General features: G+C 38.8%; 1 protein-coding gene across 3 annotated transcripts; it reads left to right on the plus strand.

The window, feature by feature from the left end:
• Nucleotides 1-529: 529 nt before the first annotated feature.
• LOC110884205 lies at nucleotides 530-8,976 on the plus strand. Of its 3 annotated transcripts, none has more exons than XM_035978619.1 (5): nucleotides 530-657; nucleotides 1,129-1,182; nucleotides 2,801-3,956; nucleotides 8,138-8,191; nucleotides 8,705-8,976. In XM_035978619.1, exons 3-5 carry the CDS (start codon nucleotides 2,801-2,803, stop codon nucleotides 8,719-8,721), a joined length of 1,227 nt encoding a protein of 408 aa, XP_035834512.1. In that variant the 5' UTR covers nucleotides 530-657; nucleotides 1,129-1,182; the 3' UTR covers nucleotides 8,722-8,976. The 3 variants fall into 3 exon arrangements, 2 of the variants coding, with proteins under 2 accessions (XP_035834512.1, XP_035834511.1); XM_035978618.1 differs by having other exon boundaries at nucleotides 538-664; XR_002560988.2 differs by lacking the exons at nucleotides 2,801-3,956; nucleotides 8,138-8,191; nucleotides 8,705-8,976 and adding an exon at nucleotides 1,696-1,963 and having other exon boundaries at nucleotides 538-664.
• Nucleotides 8,977-14,717: the final 5,741 nt, after the last annotated feature.

The following is a 14,717-nucleotide window of genomic DNA, read 5'->3' on the forward strand; positions in this document are numbered from 1 at the left end:
GGCCTTTGGGTTTCGAAGGGGTAACTTTGCGTTTTGGGCCTCGTTTATTTACGAATAAGGGCCTTGGAACTTTTACCCAACGTATTAACCCTTGGTTAATCTATTATTTCCCGAAAAGTCATAACTTTCAATGTTGGATGCTTTTAACCCTTTTTAACGAATTCGATCATAACTTTCTCATTTTAAAACGGAACTTCGCGAAATTTATATCATACATTCTAGTGAGCTTAATTTACTCTTACAAAGTCTCGGGTTCGTTAAAGGGTCACTCAGAGGTATAACTTAAACATGTTGACACATTTAACCCCTGTAGTGTAACACCCCAAAATATGCTATTCATTTACTTGTTTTATTAAAGGTGTATAAATTGTAATAATTAACCAAGTCAAAAGATTTTGGTAATTGTTAACTAGAAAGAAAATTAGTGTGATAACTATCCACACTTATAACCCTAGGGACTAAAATTGTGATTATGACAAAATTTTAATAACAATAATAATATAACAAAAACCAACACACTGGTGTTGGTGGGGGATCGATCGAACAAGCAGAGAGAAGGGGGAAACCCTAGCTCAAGCAAAAACAAGCAATTGGATCTAAATTCTCAAGATAATCTAGTGCATGAGTCCATAAATCTGAATAACTAACCTCAATTTCGTAAGTGGTAAGCTTGATTTTCTGAATTTATGATTTTTAGAATGAGGGGTTAGACCAAATCTCGATTCCTTGTAACCAATGTAATGAATCTGAGTTAAGATTGCTTTTTAGAATAGGAATCATGCTTGAAATTATGTTCTATAAAAAGTGTAGTGAAAAACCCACTTTGTAAAGATTATGTTACTAATAGGAAATTCATGAGAATTAGGATCATGAGTTAATTGATATGTGAAATTGTTGTGATGCTCGAATGCTAGATAAACTGATTTTAGAATGGAAATTATATGAATTTAGAGGAAGATGATTCTTGTGTTGTGATGAGCTAGTAGGGACATGCTTAGTAAACTTGTACCTTGTGCCTTATGTATGATGCTTACCAAGTGTTCGATGAAATGCCTAAAAGAAGAATTTATGTGGAAATAGTATAATGATGCCACAAACTAAATAAAGTGAACGAATGTTCTAATGTAGGCGTGAAAGAAGAAGGTACAAGCACTAAGCAAGCGGAAGGAGCACAAGATCGAGGTATGCTTCGTGTCATACGAGTCTTTATTATATTTCCTATTTATATAAAATTTCGTTGTAAAAGCTATTCTTATATAACGAGATCGACGATGTAGTAAGCAAGCGACAAATCCCTTGTGGATTTGGGTATGTTAATGAAAGTAGTGTTGAGTTATGCTAACCCAATTTCATGGGTCGAATGTGTATGCTTAGCTCTCTACGAGAGTGTTTATGCTAAACCCAATTTCATGGGTTGAATGTGTATGCTTAGCTCTCTACGAGAGTGTTTATGCTAAACCCAATTTCATGGGTCGAATGCGTATGCTTAGCTCTCTACGAGAGTGTTTATGCTAAACCCAATTACACGGGTCGAATGCGTATGTCAAACTCTCTACGAGAGTGGTTATGCTTAACCCAATTATTGGGTTGTTGTATGCTTAAGAGTAAGAATGTTTTATGTGGTTAAAGCTAAATCGAAAGGTTATGATTTTCTATGAGATAACTAACTTATTAAATTTGTGAATGTTAATGTAGGTAAAGCACCTCTATAGGCGATTTGGAGTTATGGGACGAGCACATGTTCAAGCCTTATAATACCAAGCGCTTCCGCAACTCATATGCATACTTTTGGGTCCATGTTTTGCCACTTTGTTAGACTTTGTTGAAATGTTTTAGATTTAAAAACTCGTTACTTTTATTGGAATGGTTTTATGTAAATTGGGTCGTAGGTAAACGTTGTATGTTATGTCAAAACAGGGGGTATGTCCGTTTTACAAACGGGTCATGCCCAATTTTTGTAAAAATTTCTTTAAGCGTCAAAGTGGTATTTTAATTCTCCGAAAAATCTTGTTTATGTAGTTAATCTATTATTTTTGAAAAGCGGTCCTTACAAGTTGGTATCAGAGCCATGGTTTGAGGGATTCGAGCTTTTAACGCGATGCTTGAACTCAAACCGATGGCTCGTTCGAAAGTGTGCTCGCTCCCGGATCGCCAATGAGGTAATAATGTATGATTTCGATAAATGCTAGTATATGTTATGAGTTTAAGATGTAAGGTTAAGTTAAATATGTGAAGTAACAATTATGGGCATCAAAACAAGTAATTCCGGAACCCGGGCAGCTGGTACGGACCTGGAAATGGGTTAAAACACAAAAAAATAAAGTTGCAGCGAAATGATAAGGGGAAGGCCGTCGCCGACGCCCTGTTGGTCCGTCGCCGACGCCTTATTTTGGCCGACGACCTAAGTTCCTGTCTACGGACATTTTTACCCGACGCCCACTTTTAAGAGCCGTCGCCGACGGGCTACCCTGCCGTCGCCGACGGCTAGCGTGTGTCTGTTTCGCTGATTTGCCTTGTTTTTACCCATTCTAAGTCCCCGCATCAATTGAAAGCCTACTAAATTGCGATGAAAAGTCCATGAGGGACTTCATAAGTATGGGGAACCATAAATAGAAATTTTGAAGTGATGAACTTGAAATAATCGGAGGTGACGAGTCGAATAATATGAACGAAAAGTAAAAATTTTAAAAGGCAAGTAAAATTCAACTAAGGGAAGGTGGATGAAATAAACTTGGAGTAATGAAATATGACGTAATGAAAGCTTGTTAGTTGTGTTAAATATAAATGTGATGTTGTGTAGATGGCCGATGCAAGAAATATCAATGATGATAATGATGATAACAATGATGCGGCTAGACAAGAAGCATTCGAGAACAGAGTTACAGAAGTAGCGGAAGGGGTTATACAAGCCAATCTTCCACGGTTGGCTCAAGAAGTAGAAAGCCGAGTTCTAGGGGTTGTGGATGCTATGATGACTAATAAGTTCGAAGAGTTGAAGGAATTAATCGAAGGATCCAAGAGTAAAGGTAAGGAACGAAGGTGCACTTACAAGGATTTTATGGCATGCCATCCGATGACGTATGACGGTAAAATTGACCCAGTCGAATGTCAAAGATGGGTCTCGAATATAGAGGCGGTGTTTATACGAAGCCGGTGCGATAAGGAGGACCAAGTGATGTTCGCTACCGGTTTACTAACCCATCAAGCGAAAGATTGGTGGGATGCGCACAGCAAGGAAATAGGCGAAGATAGGCTGCAAGCTATGACTTGGCAAGAGTTCAAGGGGCCCTTCATGAGATATCATTGTCCTCAGTCGGCGATCGACAAGATTCAGGAGGATTTCTTACGCCTCCGGCAGAAAAACGAATCAGTGAATGAAATAGCAAACAATTTTATGGATAAGATGAAGTTCTGTGGAGAATTGGTAACAACCGAGAGGATGAAGATAAGTCGCTTCTATGGCGTGTTAAAAGCAGAAGTTAGAGAGTTCATCACTCCCTCAAAATGTGAAACTCTTGAAGAGCTCATTGATTTAGCGCGGGATAGAGAGATCGAAATTAAAAGGCAAGAGGAGCGAGGTGAAAAGAGGCCGAGTGAAAAAGGTGCAAGTTTTAGTCCATCCAAAAGGGGGAAGTTTCAGGATCAAGGAAGAAAGGGTAAGTCGAAAGGTGGGATTACACCATGCAAGACATGTGGAAAGCTCCATACCGGAGAGTGTTTGCTAGGTAAGAAGGGGTGCTTTAAATGTGGTAAGGAGGGGCATTCGTCCTATCAATGCCCGGATAACCCAAAGACTTGTTTCAACTGTTTCGAAAAAGGGCATATCAAGTCGGAATGCCCAAAGCTTCAACAAGGGTCAAAGAAAGAAGATAGGAAGCAAGAGGGTTCTAGGGCAAAGGGGAGAATGTTTCAGATCACGTCTGAAGAAGCCAAGTCCCAGCCAAATGTGGTCTCAGGTATTTTTCTAATAAATTCTATACCGGTTTACGTTTTGTTTGATACCGGAGCTACCATGTCGTTTATCTCTAGTGAAATTGTTCAACATCCATCCTTTAAGATTGAACGAATGCCGTTGCCCTTAGAAGTAGAGATAGCAGATAGTAAAAGTTACTTGTTGCACGAAATATGTAAAAATTGCAAATTGACCATTGAGGATGAGGAGTTTGCTATTGATCTTATCCCCATGATCTTGGGGGAATTCAAAGTAATAGTGGGTATGGATTGGATGTCTCAAAACCATGCAGAAATAAAATGTGAATCCAAATCTATATTTCTTCAAACTCCAAGTGGAAGACGATTAAATGTACAAGGCGAAAGGAAGATGGAAGCGAAGCTATGTACTCTCGATCAAGCCACTAAGTACGTGCTCAATGGGAGTAGAGCATACTTAGCTTACGTAGCAAATACTCAACAAAGCTTTCCAAAGCTTGAAGATGTTGAAGTTGTGAACGAATTTCCGGATGTATTCCCGGAAGAATTGCCGGGACTCCCTCCCGAGCGAGAAGTGGAGTTCAATATCGAATTGAATCCGGATGCGAAACCAGTCGCGAAGGCTCCCTATAGATTAGCTCCCACGGAAATGCGGGAATTAATGACACAAATACAAGACCTCTTAGACAAAGGTTTTATACGCCCAAGTGTGTCGCCTTGGGGAGCGCCCGTCTTATTTGTTAAGAAGAAAGACGGGTCGATGCGCATGTGCATCGACTATAGGGAGTTAAATAAGCTAACCATAAAGAACCGCTACCCTTTACCTAGAATTGACGACCTTTTTGATCAGTTACAAGGGGCGAGTTGGTTCTCCAAGATAGATCTGCGATCGGGGTACCATCAGGTTAGAGTACGAGAAGAAGACATTCCAAAGACCGCATTTAGAACCCGTTACGGACATTATGAATTTTTAGTTATGTCCTTTGGGTTAACAAATGCGCCGGCGGCATTTATGGACCTTATGAACCGTGTATGCCGACCCATGTTGGATAGATCGGTAATTGTATTCATAGATGACATTTTGGTTTATTCACGAAGCAAAGACGAACATGCGGTACATTTGCGTGAAGTACTTGAAACTCTCCGTAAGGAGAAGCTCTACGCAAAATTCTCAAAGTGTGCCTTTTGGCTTAGGGAGGTACAGTTTCTGGGGCATGTGATAAATGCGGAGGGTGTTATGGTCGATCCTTCAAAGATCGATGCTGTAATGAAATGGGTTCCTCCGAAAAACCCAACAGAGATAAGAAGTTTTCTGGGTCTTGCTGGATACTACCGGAGGTTCATACAAGATTTTTCCAAGATAGCCTTACCCTTAACAAAACTGACCAGAAAGAAAGAGAAGTTTGTATGGGAAAAAGAACAGGAGGAGGCTTTTCGAATGTTGAAAGAAAAACTATCAAGTCCCCCAATCCTAACGTTACCAGACGGAACCGAAGACCTGGTGGTCTATTCAGACGCTTCACACCAGGGATTGGGTTGTGTTCTAATGCAAAGAGGGAGAGTTATCGCTTATGCTTCGCGACAATTGAAGCCTCATGAGGTGAACTACCCCACACACGACTTGGAATTAGCGGCCGTAGTGTTTGCATTAAAGATTTGGAGGCATTATCTATATGGGGCAAAATGCACCATTTACTCGGACCACAAAAGCCTTAAATATTTCTTTGAACAGAGAGACCTAAACATGAGGCAGCGGAGGTGGTTGGAACTTATCAAGGATTATGATTGTGATATCCTCTACCATCCGGGGAGGGCAAATGTAGTAGCCGATGCATTAAGCCGTAAAGAGTATCCATCTCCCATAAGAGTGAAATCCATGAAGATGGTAGTTACACCACGATTACTTGAGGAGATCCGCGAATCCCAGATAAAGTCGCTCGGAGCGGACGACCTGAAGAGGGAACGATTAAAAGGTGTGATCGATGATCTAGAAGAAAATTCGACCGGGCTTAAGACGCGGTTCGGCCGAATTTGGATTCCGCGATTCTGCGAAGTCAAAGCTGCCCTGCTCGACGAGGCACATAAGTCTCGATATTCGGTCCATCCCGGGGCTACAAAGATGTATCGGGACTTGAAAGCCAATTATTGGTGGCCGGGTATGAAGCGCGACATAGTTAAATACGTCGCGAAATGCTTAACATGCTCCCAAGTGAAAGTAGAACATCAAAAGCCGTATGGGAAATTACAACCCTTGGAGATACCGGTATGGAAGTGGGAGGAACTAACGATGGATTTGATAACCAAACTTCCTAAAACAAAGAAAGGGCACGATACAATATGGGTAATCGTAGACCGGCTTACAAAAAGCGCTCACTTTTTACCCATCAAAGAAGCTTACTCTTCCGAGAAATTGGCAGAAATTTATATGAACGAGATCATATCCCGTCATGGAGTGCCCGTGTCGATTGTCTCGGATCGGGACACTAGATTTACTTCTCGTTACTGGCGGAAGTTTCACGAGAGTGTGGGTACGAAGTTGCACATAAGTACCGCTTACCACCCTCAAACGGACGGCCAGTCAGAAAGAACCATTCAAACGCTCGTTGATATGTTGAGGGCGTGTGCCTTAGATTTTGGGGGAAGTTGGGACGACCAATTGCCACTGGTCGAATTTTCTTATAACAACAGTTACCATAGTGGTATTCAAATGGCACCTTACGAACTATTATACGGGAGAAAATGTAGGACTCCCGTATGTTGGGGCGAAGTGGGACAAAGGGAGCTTGCACCAAGTGATTTAATAGCAGTAACGAATGAAAAGATTGAAATGGTTAGAACAAGGTTGAAAGCAGCTCAAGATCGGCAAAAAGCTTATGCAGACAAGAGAAGGCGTCCTATCGAGTTCCAAGTTGGAGATTTTGTCTTGCTAAAGGTGTCCCCATGGAAGGGTATAATCCGTTTTCGCAAACGGGGAAAGCTAGGTCCTCGTTACATTGGGTCGTTTAAAATTTTGGCTCGGGTTGGAAGGGTTGCGTATTGATTGGAATTACCGCCTGCTCTAAACGGGATTCACAATACCTTCCACGTGTCGCAATTAAGAAAGTGTCTTGCGGATGAGACAGCACTAGTACCACTCGATGATATCGAGTTGGATGAAGGGTTAAATTATGTCGAAAAACCCGTAGCCATTAAGGACTTCAAGGTGAAGAATCTCCGCAATAAAGCTGTTAAACAAGTGTTGGTCCAATGGCGACACCGAAAAGGTTCGGATCTTACATGGGAAACTGAAGACGAAATGAGGAAGCACTACCCTTATCTTTTCGGTATGTCAATACTTAAATTGTTATGTGATCAGGTTTCGGGGACGAAACCTCTTTTAAGGGGGGTAGACTTGTAACACCCCAAAATATGCTATTCATTTACTTGTTTTATTAAAGGTGTATAAATTGTAATAATTAACCAAGTCAAAAGATTTTGGTAATTGTTAACTAGAAAGAAAATTAGTGTGATAACTATCCACACTTATAACCCTAGGGACTAAAATTGTGATTATGACAAAATTTTAATAACAATAATAATATAACAAAAACCAACACACTGGTGTTGGTGGGGGATCGATCGAACAAGCAGAGAGAAGGGGGAAACCCTAGCTCAAGCAAAAACAAGCAATTGGATCTAAATTCTCAAGATAATCTAGTGCATGAGTCCATAAATCTGAATAACTAACCTCAATTTCGTAAGTGGTAAGCTTGATTTTCTGAATTTATGATTTTTAGAATGAGGGGTTAGACCAAATCTCGATTCCTTGTAACCAATGTAATGAATCTGAGTTAAGATTGCTTTTTAGAATAGGAATCATGCTTGAAATTATGTTCTATAAAAAGTGTAGTGAAAAACCCACTTTGTAAAGATTATGTTACTAATAGGAAATTCATGAGAATTAGGATCATGAGTTAATTGATATGTGAAATTGTTGTGATGCTCGAATGCTAGATAAACTGATTTTAGAATGGAAATTATATGAATTTAGAGGAAGATGATTCTTGTGTTGTGATGAGCTAGTAGGGACATGCTTAGTAAACTTGTACCTTGTGCCTTATGTATGATGCTTACCAAGTGTTCGATGAAATGCCTAAAAGAAGAATTTATGTGGAAATAGTATAATGATGCCACAAACTAAATAAAGTGAACGAATGTTCTAATGTAGGCGTGAAAGAAGAAGGTACAAGCACTAAGCAAGCGGAAGGAGCACAAGATCGAGGTATGCTTCGTGTCATACGAGTCTTTATTATATTTCCTATTTATATAAAATTTCGTTGTAAAAGCTATTCTTATATAACGAGATCGACGATGTAGTAAGCAAGCGACAAATCCCTTGTGGATTTGGGTATGTTAATGAAAGTAGTGTTGAGTTATGCTAACCCAATTTCATGGGTCGAATGTGTATGCTTAGCTCTCTACGAGAGTGTTTATGCTAAACCCAATTTCATGGGTTGAATGTGTATGCTTAGCTCTCTACGAGAGTGTTTATGCTAAACCCAATTTCATGGGTCGAATGCGTATGCTTAGCTCTCTACGAGAGTGTTTATGCTAAACCCAATTACACGGGTCGAATGCGTATGTCAAACTCTCTACGAGAGTGGTTATGCTTAACCCAATTATTGGGTTGTTGTATGCTTAAGAGTAAGAATGTTTTATGTGGTTAAAGCTAAATCGAAAGGTTATGATTTTCTATGAGATAACTAACTTATTAAATTTGTGAATGTTAATGTAGGTAAAGCACCTCTATAGGCGATTTGGAGTTATGGGACGAGCACATGTTCAAGCCTTATAATACCAAGCGCTTCCGCAACTCATATGCATACTTTTGGGTCCATGTTTTGCCACTTTGTTAGACTTTGTTGAAATGTTTTAGATTTAAAAACTCGTTACTTTTATTGGAATGGTTTTATGTAAATTGGGTCGTAGGTAAACGTTGTATGTTATGTCAAAACAGGGGGTATGTCCGTTTTACAAACGGGTCATGCCCAATTTTTGTAAAAATTTCTTTAAGCGTCAAAGTGGTATTTTAATTCTCCGAAAAATCTTGTTTATGTAGTTAATCTATTATTTTTGAAAAGCGGTCCTTACATGTAGTTTGTAATCTCTCACTTTCTTCCGCATTTCGTTCCGTACGATCCATGATTTATTCGTTTGAAGGTACGAGCATCATTTAGGGTTACTATATAGTATATTTATCCCTCGTTGACATTCTGAACCCTCGGATTCACATACTTTCAATGTTTGTCAACATTAGTCCTTATTTAATATTTAATACCACGTGTAAACTTATGACACGTGTCAATACATTATTGGACGCAAAAATTCGAGGTGTTACAGTTGCTAAGCATGAGAAAGCTTGTGCTAAGAATCAACGTGTCTTCATTCTCTTTGCCTTTAATACCTCTAGTTCCCTTGCTCCTGAAGCTGTTGGTTTTTTTGACAGAATACAAAGGGTCGTGCACAACAATTTCTTGACGCTAAGGAACCAAAGTTTTATTTTTGGTAGAATTGGTTTGCTATTCAAGGGATTGCGGCGTGGCTTGCTTCTTGTTTACCTGTCGTTCTTATGTAATTTTCTATCGTGAAATGAAATTTAATTTTATCTTCTTTTTCATGTCCACTCGTGTTATTTATCTTTGCTAACCGTTGTAGCCTAGTAGGTTGACCAATTACGATTTAAGTTTCTTTAAAGCACTTCAAACTTACATAAATAAACCTTTCTTGGCTAGCCAAGATATGGATTGTTTTCCAAGACATAGACTATCACTTCCCATCTCACATATACAAATCTCTCTTAAATAGCCACGATCAGCCTTGTCTTCCAAGACATAGACCATCACCTTCAAATTCGCATGTATAAACCTGTGTTAGCTAGAATTAAAACTTAACCGCATTTTAAATATGTTCCTGTTCTATGGCTATACATACATTTTCGCAAAAATAACTACCATAAGACAAGAATTTGTGTGGCGGAAATAACAATTCAAACTCATTACATTTACATTGACACTTTTTTTAGTCACCAGTTTTTAAACACATCAACCAATTCCATTAAACAAGTGGTATGTGTTTGTTTCTCTTTTGCTTGAGCCTACTCTGATTCGATACCTAACAAGTGGTATAAGAGCTTCTAGTTTAGTTAAACACACGGTTATCGCAGGAGAGGGAGAGAGCTATTCGAGAGGTCCAGATATGTTGTGCCGCCGTTGCCGAGTTGAGTACTGCCCGTACCGGATCTTTGAGTACGATTTAGGGTTTGTGGGCGTTGGATTTTTTGTTGATGTTCTGGTGGTTTTGGGGTGTTTGGCGATTTCGCTGGCTTTACGCTCGAGTTTGTAGGAGAAGTCGTCGGTTCTGGTGCTTCGGGTTTCTGGTTGATTGATGGTTGCTCGGGTTTCAGGTACTTGGTTTCTGTTGTTTTTTTTTTCTGGTTTTCCCGCTTGCAATGGTTGAAGAAGGGAAGTTCCGAATTGAGAAGTTCAACGATACTGATTTTGGATGGTAGGGAATGCAAATAGAGACGTGGTTTGGTGAATGCGATTTGGATATGGTACTGGAAGAAAAACCTATTGTAATGGATAAAACTACTAAAACAATTTGGGCTCAAAGGACAAAAAGGCAAGAGGTAAAATAACATTGGCTTTGACGAAGAGCATTGCCTTTAATATCATGAAAGAAACAACTGTTCATGATATGATAACAACTCTGTCAATTCTATATATGAGAAGCCGTATGCCGGTAATATGGTGTTATTAATAAGGGAATTGTTCACAATGAGAATGAATGAGGGTAGTCCAGTTACTGATCACATTACTGAGGTTAATTTGCTTTTGTCCAGGTTAGCAAATGTGGGCATGAAGTTCGATGATGAGACTTAAGCTATGATTTTGTTATCTTCCTTACCTGATACTTGGTCAAGATTTGTGACAATGGTTATTGAAACTGCTGAAACTGGAAATTTGAAGTTTGATCGGATCAGGGATAGTGTTTTCGGTGAAGACATTCGTTGGAGGAACTCTAGTGGAGGATCTACTTCTGGTATATTAAGTGTTAGCAGGGGAAGAGGTAATAACAGAAGCAACGAGAGTCGTGAGAAAAGCTTGTCTAAAGTTGGAAAGAATGTGAGGTGCTGGTACTGTGGTGAAAATGGGCATGTTGAAAACGAGTTTCCTGGTCCTAAGAAAGAGGATGGTAAACAAAATGTAAACAATGTTGCATCAGATGAAGAATCTGATGGTGACGTACTTGTTTGCTTTGAAGAGTCTATAGACTCTGGGGCTATGCAGTGGCGGATCTTGCCCGTTGAACCTGCCAGGGCCGAAAGACACGGACACTAAAATTAGCACTACGGCCGAAAAACTTGCCAGGGCCGAACATAGTATATATACAAAATTTCGATCGAAATGCGAAAAAATTAGCACTACGACCGAAAAACTTGCCAGGGCCGTGGCCCTGCCACGGCTCCACTAAGATCCGCCCCTGGGGCTATGGATTCTGATTCTTCGTTTCACGCCATGCACAACGGGGAGACGATAGTGAATCTGAAAACGGGAGACTTTGGAAAGGTAAGATTAACTAACACACATGTTCTTAATGTTATGGGTATGAAAGATGTCAATCTGAAGACTCCATTGGGCACTACATGTTATGGGTGAAATTCTGAGCCCATATCCTGACTTTGTATCTTGATTTTTTATTAGTTGTATATGATCAGGATATCGGATCAGGATACCGGATCAGGATACCGTATCAGGATATCGGGCCAGGATATTGGTAATATCCTGAGGCAGTATCCTGACTATTACTAACGATTGGCTTGTAAAACGTTGGTTGCAAGGTACCAACGTTAAAAGACTTGATCTACCTGAAGATTCGCTCAAGGTGGTTGAAAAATGGACGTTGATGGTGGAAGAATGGGTCTTGTAACGGCCATAATAGAAGAAATGCATATTGCGCGAGAATATCGGATGTTGGTCAACTTTATTGACATTGTAACGGTTATATGAGCTGAAGACCCGGTTTTATAGTCAATAAGCACGTGAAAAACAAGTAGAAACAGCCCCCAACGTTCAGAATGGAATATTCCCAGCATCCCGAAATAATAGGAGGGTTAGTTTCTTATTTGTAACTATAAATAGAAGGCCAGATCAATAGGAACACACACTTCACTCTCTACTCTCGAACTCACACTTCTTTTTCCTTTCTATTACGCACAAACACTCAACACTTGTAATCGTTGTACCACTTAGCATTGATCTGAGCCATATCATGCACTGTATCCTGGTTATTCAAGCAATAAGAAGAACAAGGCAGCCGACGATTGTCAGCTCCCGAGGTTTTATGCCGGATATCTCGTGTCAACCTTTACATTTCTGCTCATTGTTTGATTGTTGATACAGCTCGGTATCCTGAGCTATATCCTGAAACTGTTTTTGTAAACAACTTAACCAGCATATTTTTCACGAACACTTTTTAACACACTACCTCACTTAACTAATTTGATCACTTAATTGCTTCGGTAATTTTTGACCAAAACACTACATGGCACTTACATAATGTCAGAGTAATTCCAGGTTTAACAAAGAAACTTATTTCTGTTAGTCCACTGGATAAACATTGACGAAATGTTAACTTTTGCGGTGGAAGGTGATTGATAGAAATTTTGTTGTTGCCTGTTGGAGTAGATGAGGATCGTTGTAATTGTTTGAGGTACATGCAGAGGGAGTAGTCGTCTCTGTCAAGCATAAAGTTTGGTTCACTGAATTTAGTAGGCAGAAGAGGTTTCAATTTGCAAACATGAATCTTGGTGCTACGGGGATGTCAGTTGAATATGGTCGGGGGTCTAAGCCAATCAGGGGATTTGGAGTTGTGGGAGCATGAGTCTTGTTTCGGGTACAATCACATAGAGCCATTTGGTTTTGAAGACGAAGGTTCCAACCGAAGAAAAATGTGCTCCTAGAAGTAGTTTGCAAAATGTGGAGAGTTATATTAATTCTCAATGTTTCTTTGGAGCTGGTGGATCGTACAAGCCAGTTGAGACAAGAATGGGTCAATGGGGATTTCAGTCACGGTTGGGTCTGGTATGACTGTTGAGTTGGAGCTTGTGGGAGCTTCAACTGGTCTCTCAGGTACTTGATGATAGGGGTGGTTGCAACTAGGTGGATATGATTCGAGTCTTAGCTTGTTCTTGGGAACTGAAGGCTTGAAGGACTAGAGTCTTAGCTAGTTTTTGAAACTGGAGTCTTAGTTTTTGGAACTAGCTAAGACTCTAGTCCTCCGATTTTGAAAAGTGAACATTAACGCATATATTTTAATTATTTTACATTATACAATGTATAATGCATGTGTAATAATAATAATAAACAAAAAGACGATAAAATAGGGTAATAAAACTACAATAAAATATTAAGAAACTTGAAAATAAGGTACTAAAAAACTCACAATTAGGGTATAGAAAACCTAAAAATAGGGTATTTTAATACCCGGTTTCTTAAGAACCGAAACTGAACCATACCCAGAACCGGGGACATAGGGTATGATTTTTTGGTCAAATACCCGGAACCGGAACTGAACCGGTTATAGCAATAACCGGTTCCAACCCTTAAAACGATAAATCAAAACTGGTTCCGAAACCGGTTATAAAAAATACCCGGTTTGTGCATCTCTACTTACAACTTACAAGTAAATATTATTTTTTTTGAACGGATTACAAGTAATATTATTAAAGCCTTAAATATGTATGTAGGCTAAATTCAGAACCACATATATTTTAAATGGCATGACTATATATTAGACTTCTACTTGTTTAGAATATGAAAAGAAATCAATTTCAACACCTTTGCTATATTGGATCATATATAACTTGATACTGACATAGTGACATTTGCAAACAACCATATTTATGATGGTGCCGTAACATGATCATATAAGTCATAAATAGTATATGTCCATTTTGGACTCGTTTTAACATGTTCTCATCAAACAATGTTCTAAACACATTGGATGTTTTCTTTTCTTTTTTTTTTTCTACTTCCTTACTAATGTTTTCTTTAACATCTATCAGTGAAAAAGAGCAGAGGTATTACGGATTGAGAAAATTGAGGACTAAATCCGTGATTTCTAAAAAAGAAAGGACCAAAACTAGAAAACATGCGTATCATAGGGACCATCCGTATAACTTACTTTTATACATATGTATGTATGTATGCATTCGATGGACCTATGGATTAGGAACGTCTTTTAATCCTAGAATTAAAGAAAATCGTGATTTTACACTAGTTGAATAATTATGTAAATTTGTAGAGTAATTATAATTACTCTATAAAATTAAAGAGTAATATAATTACCCTATAATAACTACTTTACTACTGTAAAATCATGATTTTTTTTACATTTTATAATCAAACATAATTCTTAAGTAGCACGGAAAATAATTTTCAAAAAGAAAAATTTTCCTTCACTTATTACGTTAAGGTATTTTGTATGTTAAGACTCATTTGTATTTCATTTTTATACTAAACTATATAATAGCAAGATTTCTTTTTTTTTTTTTAATTCGAATGTAATAAATATTTGCCAAAATAAATGTTATGAATTCCTGAGGCAGACCTAGCATGTTACTAGGAGTACCCTCCGCTACCCCTTAACGCTCTGACGTTAGTGTAAATTTTGGAAAAAATTGACGTTTTTTCGATTTCGTTACCCCTTTTTATATGATACTTTGCCCCTATAAAGATTTTCTAAAT

Source organism: Helianthus annuus, chromosome 10 (assembly GCF_002127325.2).
Source record: "Helianthus annuus cultivar XRQ/B chromosome 10, HanXRQr2.0-SUNRISE, whole genome shotgun sequence".
In the NCBI taxonomy this organism is placed as follows: domain Eukaryota; kingdom Viridiplantae; phylum Streptophyta; class Magnoliopsida; order Asterales; family Asteraceae; genus Helianthus; species Helianthus annuus.